General features: G+C 38.1%; 1 protein-coding gene across 4 annotated transcripts in view; it reads right to left on the bottom strand.

Moving 5' to 3' along the window:
* Nucleotides 1-773: 773 nt before the first annotated feature.
* Nucleotides 774-14330, bottom strand: part of LRRC3B (leucine rich repeat containing 3B) — an 81864-nt gene continuing 68307 nt past the window's right edge. For all 4 annotated transcript variants that reach the window (XM_011358962.1, XM_023529552.1, XM_023529801.1 and 1 more), the window contains exon 2: nucleotides 774-2039. In XM_011358962.1, coding sequence (XP_011357264.1) covers nucleotides 1096-1875 — 780 coding nt within the window. In that variant the 5' untranslated portion in view covers nucleotides 1876-2039 and the 3' untranslated portion in view covers nucleotides 774-1095. The remainder of the gene's footprint in view (nucleotides 2040-14330) is intronic.

Raw genomic sequence — 14330 nt, 5'->3', positions numbered from 1 at the left:
TATATACATTTTGTTAAAACTTATATGAGTACATTTTTAATATGTGCATTATACCTCTATAAACCAACCCAGTAGAAACATGATGAGAAGACCTCAGTCTTTGAAGAGAGGAAGACTTGGTTCAAATTCAAGTTCTGATACTTTCTAGCTGGCAGGTCATTGAACCCCTTTCACCTGCAGTTTCCTCCTATATAACTGGGGTATGATTGTCTCTTTTTCCTCTTGTAGTGAGGGTATGGAGACACAAAAATAATATAAAAATAATATAAAAATGTCTTGCAAAGAGCTTGCAAACATTTTATGCTACATGACTATTAGGACGTTCTATGTTTTCACACACCCCTGTCCAACACAGGGTAATGTTGAGAAAAGAATTGTCTTTTTCTTTTCCATGTGTCTAGCATAGAGTAGAAGTGGTGTGTTTAGCTATAAAAAGACCTTTTTATAGAAGTGGTGTGTTTAGCTATAAAAAGACCTTTATATAGAAGTGGTGTGTTTAGCTATAAAAAGACTTTTAGATAGCAAACACCTAGAGGCATCCCAACTTATTAAGCCTCCTCTGCAGGATGATACCTGGGTTTGCTAAGGCTCAGTATTCTAAAGTGTGACAGATACTTTATCTGGTTGATAATTTGGCTGTGGCTCCCCAGTGTACAGTGGGGCTTAATAACATATCTTTCATTATGATAGTTCTTTAGGATAACAAGGGTTGTCTGTTTCACTTTAAAGCAATGGAATGACTATACTGTTCTCTTGCCCAATAAGTCACTCAGTTTTCCATGGTTCAAAGTTAAGCTTTTATTTGGTTTTAAATTAAAAAAATAAATTTCATTATTAAATAGTGAGATGGAGCTAACTAATATTCAGATAGTAGCTTACTTAGGAATATACCACCGGGGGTATAATTAAAGGGTGGCTCACCTAAACTAAAATTATTTTTTATGTTGTCCTGTCTGTTAAAAGTTAAACAGTGGCATAATTCAAAAGAAAATGAGATACAAAGTTTTAAATGTTTACAACAAATGGGAGAAGTAAACCACTTATTCTACTGCAATTGCAAACAAATTTCTTTCTCAATGCCCGTTAGTTTGGACACTATACCACAGTGCTAATGTCATCGGCTTCGTCTGCTTTCTTTTGCCTGCTTGGCAGGGATTTCAAGTATTCAAGGTGTCTCCGGGCATCCTCCTGATTTTGCCTCACATAATATACCACATATGAGATCACCATGGTGAACCAGCCAAACATGGTGACTAGCATGGCATAATCGGTAGTTTTTTTAGGGAGGTTACAAAGGTCAGCATCATTGGCAGCATTGAGGAATGGTCTTCCGGCGTGTTCATCCAATACGGAAGTCTTACAGATCACATTGTGGGCTGTCTCGTGATTGGACGCCATGCTCCTCAGAACTTGCTGGAGAGTACAGTCGCAGTGCCAGGGGTTGTTGGCGATTCTGGCCCTGGCCTTCAGATTATTAAAGGCATTTTTGTGCACGCTCTGAATCCGGTTGTCAGACAAGTCCAGAGTCTGCAAAGTTTCAGCTACTCCTTTGAAGGCGTGCTCATCGATAAACTCAATGCCATTTTTGGACAGGTTGAGAACTCTCAGTTGATGGAGGTCCTTAAAAATCTCATTGGGGATAGATGTGATCTGATTGGAGTCCAGATACAATAAGACTGTTTCAGGAGGAAGATCTCTAGGTATTTCCTTAAGATTTGCATTGCTGCAGGTGACATTTAAACCCCCAGAGGAAGAACAAAGACAGCCCTTGGGACACATACTGGCAGAATGAAAGCACAGTATCATAAGAACAAAACTTTGTAGGAGGAGACACATGGAGAGGGAACGGGTTAACCACAGGTCTACCAGATTCATGCTGGAATGTCAGCATAATCACAAACCCATTCCTCATTTACTCCAACAAGCAAGCGTAGCAACGGTTCCAGCCCTGTCCACACCGTTGTTTCCCTTCTTGCGTGGTTCAGAAGGCTGCAACTAATACACGTGTCTCTTTATTGTTTCTGTCCTTGCTTGGGTACCTAAAAGAAAGGGAAGCAGGTGCAATTAGCTCTGTTGCAAAGGGAGGCACATTGCAATTAAAAGTGCCCTTAGGCGTCTGGCATCCTGTGTAGGCAGTAGAGTTGGCTATGCAGGTAATTTCCACCAATACCACTGGGAGTTACCTGTGTAATGGGAGTCTCCCGTTCAAGTCCCAGGTGCTAGGGTAGAAAACTGTCAATAAATGACAACATTTCCGAATTATATTGCCTTGTTTCAGTTGTACAGAATTAGAGCAAACAGTTCAGATTTCTCTCATGTCTCCTGTTTCTTCTCCGCATCCTGAACACATTCTAAATTCTACGGCAATAAAATTCAATTTCACCTTTTTCTTTTCTTACAATAACAGATGCATTAATGCAATTTAACCCTGCACTTGGGCAGCAATGAGAAATAACACTAAAATTTCACAGGTAATGACCATAGATAGCAATATCCGTCATGGCTTTTGAATGAATTTCCAATTGGGAATATTTCCTTTAGAGAAACATTTTACTTGAATTAAAAAATGAATGAATGTATTCCAGCCTTCACAACAAAACGTTGCTAGGGACTGATAGCCCAGAATTTCCAAAAGAGTTGCCTCCCATGTGACCTCTTGAGATTACATTATACCTGGGAAGATGCCCTTAACTGAATTTCCAAAGGATTCTGTTTTCTAAATGACAATTATCCTCCCCAATAGATCTTCAAATGTGACACATACCTCCAAGCATTTTTTAAAATATAAGATGAGAAATAAGAAATACTAGTTTCTAAGTCTTCCCCAATAACCTATTTTTTCTTTCTAATCATATATACATATATATGTGTGTATATGTACATATACACGCATACATATATATATAAAATTAATGTTGGAAGGAGCCTCAGAAATTGTAAAATTTAAGTAATATGAGCAAAAGTTATGAGCTTACTCAAAAACAGAAATGAAAACATAAATTAACCCTCAGAACTACTCTCTCACATAGAAAAGAGAGGACATGCATCTTTGGGGCCGATTTGCAGAGGAGGTGAGTGGATCTTGGAGAGATTAGGTGACTTGCCCAAGGTCAAATAGCGTGTAGGTGGTAGAGACAGGACTCAAGCCAACGACTTTGTTCTGACTCATTAATCTTGCAACTCTTTCTGCTACCCCCACAGCTCTCTCCCAATTCCATCTGCTATATGAGGACAGTCAGGATCCAGGGAGCATTGCTTGTAATTTCTGATGCTGTTATGTTGCAGCTCAGTCCCAAATGGAGGACCCCTTGGAAGTACATGGAGGGGGCTCTCTGCGTTGTGGAGGGACTGCATGGCTAACCTCAGAGGATTCTCTCTTAAGACTGGAGAAACATTCATTCGTTTTACAGCAATGAGCAACAAATGTCTTTCTGCATGAGCAACAAATGACTTTCTGCAAACTTATCTTTTCTAAAGATCCCAGATGGATAAATACAGAGGGAAATGACTCCAAATGTTACCAAACTCACAGAAGAGAAGATTAATGTGAGCTGAAAACATAATGAACTGGGTTGTTAATCATAGAAAAAATGAGATTAGCAACAGCAGAATGGAGTGAATGTGCTTTTGGAATCTCGAGTCCCTTACATGCCAGAGAATGCTGAAGAAAGACCCCCTAGGCTTACTAAGACATCCATCAATAGCTCATTTCATTTCCAGTGAAAATTTCCCTCCCTTCCATTTTTTTCCCTCAAAAGTGCATGGCATGGTATTTAGGGAATCTAGTAATTGTCTAGATGGGAGAGAAAGAAAAAATTAACCAGTGTGGAGGGGAGGACACTCAACGAAGAAAGAGGGCAGAAGGACAAGGCAAAGGATGCAAAGAAGAGGACATGAGAAGGACACAGGAGATGGGAGAAATGAATGTGATTAGAGAAAATAAAAGGTGCCCATGTTATCAAGAGACTTCCATCCACTGAGTATGTGTGGCCATCCTAAATCCTGCTGGAAGGTGGGAAGCTTTCGCTGGAGGACATTCCACATCTCTCCAGAGACAAATTAAGAGTCTATCTGAAGAAAAATATTCTCTCATTTAGCCTATAAGCTCCATGGGGGCAGGGGCTTGTTTGCCTCATGTAGAAACAGCAGTAAACAATTAAAAAGTGGGGAGTACACTGGGTTTGTAGCCAAGATTTAATCTTTATTAGCAGTATGCTGCTGGACAAATTATTTAACTTCTCTAAAACTCATTTCTCTTATCTTTGTTTAGAGATTACAAATCAACTTGATTACAAGGTTGTCTTGAGAATTATATGAGATAATCCAATCTATGTGAGCCATTTAGCACAATGCCTAATAGGGAGTTAAGAGCTTAATATTTGCTAGGTATAGTTACTATTATTATCCCAGATACATTCCCAACTCCTAGCACAGTATTTGACATGTAAGGGCTAAATATCTATTATATGAATAAGGCAAGAAAGTATTGAAGAATCTAGCTGTGCTTTTTCTTCTCTATGGTAATTACTTTTATTAATTTTAAAATAAATATTGGCTCATCAAACGTCTACTGGTTTTATGTGTCAACATGATTGTTTTGGAAAAATCCTGAGTTTAGGCTCCTGGCTAATGGAAGGAAGAATGGCACTCTCTGTAGTAAGCTTCTAAATTTAAGAAACTCAATTGTAGTTTCTCTAGAATAATCGATCCAATGGTCATGGTCACAGACAAGAAGTGGTTAGGACGTATCTTGAGTTCTCAACATCAGAGTGAAATCTCTCTTGAAATGGAATCCTTTGTGCCCCAAATGGCCCTCCTATATTCTAGATGGAATGCTTATTAGGAGTACAAATACAGAGTATCCTTTGCATTCAAAGAGGTTGGACTCTAAATATTTCATTTTCTCTCTATGATGTTTGACAAAAGAGGAATAAAAGCTCCTAGGATTGGCTAGATCGCTGCTGCTATGACTCAGCCTCTAGAGCCTCTACTCCCAGCCAGGACAAAGTGATAAAGAGATACAGGATGTAGAGAGTGAGCCCTTAGTTGTCCAGGAAGCAGACAGTAAGGCCAAAGATACCAAGTCAAGGTCATCTGCAGCAGGGAGGATGGCAGAGCAGCCTCTCCTCTCTATTGTGCTGAATTACTGTTTTCCAAAGAGATTACCATCTTAACATTGCCTAAATTACTCACTAGGTCAACAGTGGTTCTTGGAAAAGGAAGACATGGAAAGATGTGCTTCAAAGTTAAAAAGGGAGAATTTTTCTGATATTTGTTATCACCCAGCAAATTACAGAGCTAAAGAGGAAGCTGGAAACCTAAAATTCTCTCCTGCTTTGCTTCTGGTCAGGTCTACCCACAAACCCAAACTATCATACAAGCCATGCTGCTGGGGAAAAGAAAAGAGTGCCTACTTAACTTTCTAACTTCAGAATGTGTGGGTAGGACATAAAGAAGACCTGATGTTCCACTGGTGGTAGCCTATAGCAATAGCAGCAGCAGTCACTGGCTGTCCTTTTGATAAGGAAAAAGACCTACCAAAAGAACATACCAAATCAAACGGCATCTTCTCTACTTCCTAACTGCCCTTCTGCAATTCTCAACTCATTAGACCATTCTATCCTTATCCCATCATTCCCTTCGAATACATCTGGGGCAATCAGGAAGCTATAATATTTTTAGGGTAGTATCCAAGTATGAGATGTGCCCCAAGGAGGGCTATTTTATCCCTAAACCCATGTCTTGCTTACATTTTCCTGTCACCAATGTTTCTGAGCTATAGCAATTAATGCCAGGATAGGGTGGCAACCACCAAATATTGTTTCCAGAAGAAAAAAAAAAAGTGCACTTATAAGACTGCCTGAGAAGACAGGGGCTGATTAATATCTCTGTCTTGCTTCCAGTTTCTTTCTTCTCACCATTAGGGGATACTCAGAGACACTCAAAGCTTCTAACCCAAAAGCTTTCATTAACTTCTCTGAGATAACTAAGTGTATTAATTCAGAAAGAAATACCAGACACACCAGTTTCTTCCAATTATATTCTATGCAACTCTGTTAGGAAACAGAAGAATTTGACACAAAAACAAACAAAAAAATAGCAAAACAGGAAGGCCTTTCAATTCAGGACAAAAAATTTCAAATTAATGCCAAACTTCATAAATTTAAGTACTTAACATTCAAATTTCTGTACGGCAAAAAGTAAGACCATATACAAAGTGAAAAGACAGATGATAAAATAAAGGGCTAACTTCTTTAACATACAAGAAGTTGGAAATGGATTCAATGGAAAGATGGACAGAAAAATAGAGTATACAAATGACCAATAAATCATATGAAAATGTTCTTAATCTCACTGACGGTAAGATAAATTCAAGTTAAAGTACCTATCCTCTTATTTTAAATCAGGAAAAATATCTAATGTCAATGAAAATGTGAAAAACAAAATACTCTCAAACACTTGATGAGGGGATAAACTGGGCCATTTTTTTCCATAGCTGATTTAGGAATTATCTAACAAAAACTTTAAATTTAAGAATAAGATAGACTGACTCGTACTAAAGATGTCCAAAGATGACCAGAAAAAGTAGCTTGAAAAATAGGGTTCTTAGAGTATAATCCCAAATCGTGTAAAATTTTTAAAAATTTATACAAATATGCAACTATAGATATATAATTTATATGTTTACATATGCATAGACCATTTCCACAAGGATGTATAAGTAACCACTAATAGCGATTAACTCTGAGGAGTGGAACTCAGGAGCTGGCACGAAGAGAAGAGGAATTGTCCTTTCATTTTACACATTTCTGTATGGTTTTAACTTCTTATGGTATTCGTTATCGTTTGACAATAAAGATTTAAAATATTTAGTACAAAAGGACTGGGGATTAGCTGGAAAACCAATTCAAATATATATCTCAGAAAGTGACTTTTGAGCATATGAGAATTGGACAGTGGTGGCCAAGAAAGTCAAGCAAATGAGAAGATAATGAATTTTTAAAAGCTGAACGTATTTTACCATGAGAGACTGAATACACAATGATGAGGCCATCTGGAAAAAATAGAACTCTAATTCACAACCTGCAGCACCCAGCCCAGGAAGCCAAACTCTAACCTCTGCAGCAATTGGCCCTAATCAGCTGGGTCTTGATCAATAACTGCCAGCTTCCCTGATTTTTGTCCTTTTTTTCCAACTTAGGACTTACCAGGGAAAGCCAAATCTGCTCCCCTAACAAATCACAGAAGATACTCTGGTTCTAATTAGCCTGCCACCAGCTTTTATATGCCAAAGAGCCTCCAATCAGGGCATATCTGAAGCCTTTCATTTTTCCCAGTCTAAAGCTTTTACACCCTCCTGCTCATGTTTGAGTCTTTGCTAAATTCGAAGGATGTGGCTAACTCCCTCTCTATAAAAAGCTTGGGGGATAAAAGGCCTTTGCTCATTCTCATTTGGGTAGTATTTGTTAATTTCCACGAAGTCTAATGTTTGAGTCTGTGTTATTTTAAATGCGATGTTTCCAAAATTAGCTTTATAACCTCTTATAGAAATTATATACTGATTTTTTGGTATATACTCTAAGTGCAGGTTGCATAAGCCATTAATGTGTGTTATTCCTGACCAAAAAATTAGGGAGAGTTGGGACCTGAATAATTCAGGTGAATGAACTTTATAGGTAATTTTCTCTACTGCTGTTCTTTGAGAACACGTTCATAGATACGACTCCTTAATTCACATTGTTAGCACTAAGGCCAGCCATGAATTTTAGTTCTACATTTCTATTCACAACTGCCTATCACCAGAAGATTCCACCAGAGCCTCAAACTGAGCATACCTAAAAGTAAAATCATTTTCACCCATCATCCCACCCAGTTACCTTCCTTCTGCACCATAAGCCACCTGTTCTTCCCTCCTGATTCTTTAAAACAGTTTTCATTTTTATTCTCCATTCTACCTCTCCTATGCTCTACATTCCTAATGCCTCTTTCCTGTTCAAACCTCAATCCTATTGTTCTGAAAGAAAGAAAAAAACCTCCGTCTTGATTGCCTGTACGCAGTCCTTCCCTGCTCCCATTCTCTCAATTTCAGGTTAAAGTGACATTCTAATCTTTCTTCCTGCTCAAGAGCTTTAATGACCCTTCTGTTCTTTATAATAATCCTCTTTTTCCAACTGTAGCTCCCATCACACTTCCTTACTCGCACACAGACACCTGAGCTCAATAAACATAGAGCAATGATTAGAAAGCTGATGATGAACAGTACTTCATCCTGCAAATACAAGATTTGTCAGAAACCATCCCAACTGAAGACCTCTGCAGCTTGGAATAGCTTTCCTGGTTTCAAATCTATGACGATCTGGTCCATGAGTCATTTAGGTGGCCCATTACTAACAGCAGTTATGGTCACTTAGTTAAGGGTATAAACTGATAAAGCAGACAGATACAGGAGGAAATCAAAGATTTTTATATTTAAAAAGAGTATAATCTCCTCACAGATCCATAATTGTTTAAGGCAGAGAACTCCCCAAATCTCCAAACTCTCCTTTCTCTACTCTCTACTACTCTAACCTCTACTATATTATTTACCATTTTCTCTTCAAATAAGAACATCTGTTTATCTTTCCTACCAGACCATGAGCTTTCAGAGGGTAGGGTCAGTATCTTACCCATTTTTTATTCTCACAGTGCCCATGATAAGAATTTAATACTTACTGAAATGAATTAGGATTCATTCTCATTTTCATCACAAAATAGTTATTTATTTGGCATTTATTACATGCCAAGTATTTATTAAGTGAAGAACTCCTCTAACAATATGGTAAAATTGGAGTTCTGATTAGGTCCCTGGTTAAATAAATATAGAATTCCTAAGGGAGGTGTCAAGTTGCCATGTGAAGTTTGGTTGACACATGTTCTGTGAGTCCAACATCTTTTTGCCCACTTTGAGAGTAAAAGGTGTCAAAAGATACCTATTCTGTCACCTCTCCAAGAAGAGGAGTTATTACATAACCCCTGGACCTGAGGGGTTGGATGGCAGAATGCCCTAAGACAAGAACCAGGTCAACCCATCATATGGTGGTGGAGTTAGGTGATGTTGGCATGAGCCTGTACTCCCAGAGTTTTTCAGTCAAGGGATGGGAAACTATTGCCTATGGGTCCGAAATGGCCACCTGGGGAGATCTCCAGTGGAGAATATCTTGCATCCTGTCTCACTGTTCCATAGGATTCCTTGGTAGGGCAGAGGAAACCCAGCAACAAGAAACCAAAGGGTAGATGCTTAGAATTTGGGTAAGTAACCATCTGGAACATATCCACTTACAGAGTCAAGGGAGACCAATGGGTGGGGGTGGGAGGTATGAAAGAGCCTAGGGGTATGAAAGAGCCCTGGGAGAGAAGCACCAAGCTTGCCCTATTCTATCTCCCAGTGAGCCTCTGAGCAAAGCAGCTAAAATTCAGTTATATCAATGGCTTGGGAGGGGCTGGGGTGGAGGGGAAGAGAGATGAAATCAATCCACCTACCATATTCCTTTTCCCTTCCCTTTGAACCTGGAACAAAGAGGAGGGAAGAATAATTGAACATTGAGTGAAATTCAAGTATCGGTTAACCTCTTGAACTAGACATTTAAATTATCATATTTAATTTGTCCTTGGGTTTAAATTAATTGAGTCTGTGACAAAGTAATGATAGGATAATCTATTACCTACTAATAAGTGCAAAATTATGGGGCCAACTGATGTTTTCATTCAGGGACTAGAGGAGGATGATCACGCACACAGAATAGAGGTTAAAGAAATGATGGAGGCAAAAAGTTAAGTTGCATTTTCTTCTGGATACACATACACCATCTTACACAATCCTCACAACAGCTCTGAAAGGTAGCAATTACAATCTTCTACAGATGAGCAAATTGAGTCACACAGAGGTTATATAACCTGTCCACTGTCATAGCTACTCACTGACAGAGGCAAGGTCTTAACACAAGTCCTCTGGCTTCAGATCTTGTGTGGTCGAATGTGGTACTATATACCTCTTTAGAGCTAAACTATAGTAATTTTTTTTCTCCTTTCCAACTGACTCCACTAAGATGAGGAGAAAGGACCAGCATGGATTTTACCATGGAGTATTTCTCCACACTGAAAAGCAAGACTGCCGGGAGAAGAGGAGGAAGGGAGAAAGCCTTCAGTATGCTTCGAAACTAAACACCCTAATATCACATATTTGCCTTGCATTGCGAAATACATTAGATGCTTGTGGGGCAAGTTCGTGGATACACTCTCACTAAACTGTCAGACACCCATGATGGGCATCATGAGTCCTACTTTGGTATGGTAGGGCAACTCACTCAACGAGCACTGTTCAAAGTCACACAGCTTATTAGCAGAACAGAACCTGGATCCCAAGTGTTCTGCAGAATAAATCCCAGTCAATTCTCCTTGGTACATGTAACTCTTTTACTGTCCACTTTTTCATATGAAGTCTTTAAATGCAAGTGCCGAGTTTCAAATGCCAAGCCAGCCCTCTGTTGACAGCTTCCTACAAAGTTTGAGAAAGTCAACAAAGGGAGGAAAAACTCCCGTTCCTATGAGAATCTCGTAGAGGCCAAAACTTTTAACAAAATGACATGAAATACATTTGTTCCAGATCTCAGTCAGTTTCAGGCACAGATTTTCCTCTTTTGAAACCTATTTTATAAAACAAATCTTTAAGCAAACCCTCAATTTATTGGGGAAAAAAAATAACTCTTATGAACACATTGCCTCCTTCCTACATGATCTAATGCCCACAGTTCTCCAGGGTGGATTTAAAAATTCTTCCCACCCATGAACTCACTGGAAAAACAAAGCAACAAAGAAAAATCACTTTTTTTTAGACCCACCATTTGTGGGTACAAAACATAGAATAAAGATAAGACCGTGTCTTTGCTAACATCTGTATTTATTATTCAGTATGCTGCAAGTTTATAGGAAGACTGAGTGGGAACCCATCCATCTCAGTTTCTTTCTGCTTCTCTATTATTATTTCCCAGCAAGTGTCTACAGCATTTACAACAGTGAGAGCTCTGCAAACTCTTAACACATAATCTACTTAAATGCAGGCTCCTAAAGACTCGGCCAGGGTCCAGAGGCAATTTGAAAGCTGCTTTTAGAAAGCATTAACTTATGCTGAATTCAGTTGCATTTCTGAGTAGAGTAAGTGACTGCCACCGTTTTTAAAACATTAATCCTACTTAACCCTAACCATTGACTGGGTGGGAGAAGTATAAGATTGAGATCCAAAACCAAGGTCTAGAAACTGGATTCAAACCCCAGCTTTGAGGAATGAATTCCAGGAATTTAGCAAATCACGTCAATGCCTTTATTGCCCTAAGACTATGATCAATAATATTCATCTCATTGACCTCATCATGAGGATAAAATAAAATAAATATATGTGAAACATGCTTCAGAAACTGTCAATGACCATTCAAAGATTGAGCTCTATTATGGGTTTCGGTGTTTAGCGGTTTTCCTAAAGTATCAGATCATTCTTATTCCAGAGCCTCGAATTTCTTTTTCTTAAGCGTAATCGATTAGGAAATAATTCTCGCATCACCTATGCAATATTCATGCCAAAATATATTTAACTTGAATCTCATCAATAGGAAAGGATCAATAGGAAAGGACCAATCTAGAGCTTGAGACATTTTACAGGGTGACTGATCAGGGCTCTTCAAAGGGTCATTGAAGGGAAACAAACAAACAAACAAACAAAAAACAAACAAAAACAGGCTGCAGAGCTGTTCTAGATTAAAGGAAAAATATGTGACAACTAAAGGCAATGTAGGTTAAGGACTTGCAGATTTAAAAAAAATGCTAGAAAAGGGCACTATTGAAACAACTGGGTAAAAATTTTAATACAAACAAATACTATTGTATCAAATTTAAATTTCTTGGGCTTTATCATGATATCGGTAGGAAGGAGAGTATCCTTGTTCTTAACAGGTACATGCTTAAGTATTTTGAGGTAAAGCATCATGACAACTGCAACTTTCAAAATTGTCCAGCAAAAACAAAACTACATTTATATGTGAAAAGAGAGAAACAAAAGTGGCAAAAGTTTAACAATTGGTAAATCAAAGTGATGGATATGAAAGTGTTCACTGTATCAATTTTTCAATTTCTCTGAAAGATTCAAGTTTTTAAAATGAAAATTTTGGAGGAAAGGAGATTCTATGCTTAAAAGTAAACAAAACAAAAAAGTAAACAAAACAAAAAAGAGAAGAAATTCCTTCCTGGTGAATCAAAAGAGTTTCAGGAACACTGAGTGTGGCTTATATCCTCATAACAACACAAAATGGAAACCCAAGGTAAAATGAGCATCAATTTTTAAAAATTACTTTTCATGCATGCCAAAACTAGAAAAAGGAATTGCACTTTGATCTAGGGTACTTATTCAGGGTGGACTTGTTTGTGACTGGGCTGCATGGAGATCATGGCTTACTAATTATGGTTTACTAATTATGTAACATTTCTATCCCACAGTTTTCTCAGTTGAACAAGGGGGCAATGAGTTTCTACCCCAAAGAGATTTCATAAGAATTAATTGAGAAAACATATAAAACACTTAGAAAAGCTTCTGTTACATGATAAAGCCTCAGTAAAAGTTACTATTACTGTCCCTTCTATTACTACTATTATTGATAGCATCGTCATCATCATCATCTTAGACCTTATCTTCTTTCTTCTAGGACAATGTGGGGTCTACGGAGTGTGACCCTCCACTTATTGCACTAAAGGAAATAATTCTGATGATGGCTAAAATTTCTTGTGCATCTACTATTTGTAAAGCACTAGACCAAATGTTTTACTTTGAAGATGAAGAGGAATTTTCCCCAAGGATGAATCATACCTAGAGTATCCCCATATCTGCCTTAGATGATTTAGATGATAATATTTGGGACTTTTGAGCTGACTATATTTAGATGAGATTTTAAATTTTGAGTTGTTGCTGTAAGAGGCTGAGACTTCAGGGGATGTTGGGATATGATTAATATATTTTGCGTGGGGGATGGATGTGAGTCTTTGGGGACCAGAGAGTAGATTGTAATAGGCAGAAACACTCCCTGCTCCAAAATTGCTAGGTCTTGCAATGTTACATTGTATGGGGAAAAAAGGACTTTTCAGGTATGCTTAGGGATCCTAGAGATGAAGAAATAATCCTGGATTATCTGGGTAATTACAAATACCTTTATAAGAAGGAGGCAGAGGGAGAATTGACACAGGAGAAATAGAATCAATATGACTACTAAAGTAGAGATTGGAGTGTTGTGGCCACAAGTCAAGAAATGCTGGCAGTCACCAGAAGCTGGAAGCAGCAAAGAATAGATTTCCCCCTAGAGCCTCAGGAGGAAATTGGCCCAGCTGACAAACTGATTTTGGTCCAGTGAAACCGACTTCAATCTTCTGGCCTCCGGAACTATAAGATAATACAGGTATGTTATTTCAAACTACGAAGTTTGTGGTAATTTGTTACAGCAGCCATAGAAAACTAACACAGTAATAGGCAGAGAATAGAACTCAAAATCAGTTGTATCTGACTCCCTATTACACCAGTTAAGGACTTTTGCTGTGACTAGATACCTGACTTAGTGCCAAGTTTTCTGGAAGCCAAGGGAAGAAGACAAGAACGTCAAATTACAAAATGGCTATTATTTAACATGATGAAAGATGATTAGTTATTAGCGGAGAGAAACTTTTTCAAATTTTCAGAATTTTTAAAAGGTCATGCGAAAGAGCTGCCATGCAACGTAATGGACAATATCTTTGAAATTTCATTAATGATGCATATACGTTCCTCTTTTGCTTTAGGCATAAGATGAAATCATTGCTCTGTGAAAGACTTACCAAACCATAGAAAGTTAAATCATCATCTAAGGATGATGTACACTAGAGATGCATGCTAAAGCAGGAATAGAATGGCAAATGTGGTAGAACAGGACAGTTACCATGTCCCTCATAGTGAGGGGGTCCACAGATTATCTGGGTAAGTTTTAACAAACAAACAAACAAACAAACAAACAAATAATAAAGTCACTCTGACAGTGAAAAGCAGTGCTGGTAACAATTGTACAGGGACAATAGGCTTAAATAAGAACTGTCACAGACCAAAATGTGACATATGACATCTTACACACAACCTCCTTAAGAATTAGGAGAGAGCCTAGTCAAATCTATAGTATGCCATTTTAAAATCAAGTATGTGGTGACAGAAAGAAATCTAACTATAGGCTGTGAACACACAGTGCAATATATATATGCCTTACTGTTGGATTGTACATCTGAAACTTACT

This window comes from Pteropus vampyrus, unplaced genomic scaffold, assembly GCF_000151845.1.
Source record: "Pteropus vampyrus isolate Shadow unplaced genomic scaffold, Pvam_2.0 Scaffold1, whole genome shotgun sequence".
Lineage (NCBI taxonomy): Eukaryota > Metazoa > Chordata > Mammalia > Chiroptera > Pteropodidae > Pteropus > Pteropus vampyrus.
Note: the sequence above shows the minus strand (reverse complement) of the source record. Positions and strands in the feature narration are given on the sequence as shown.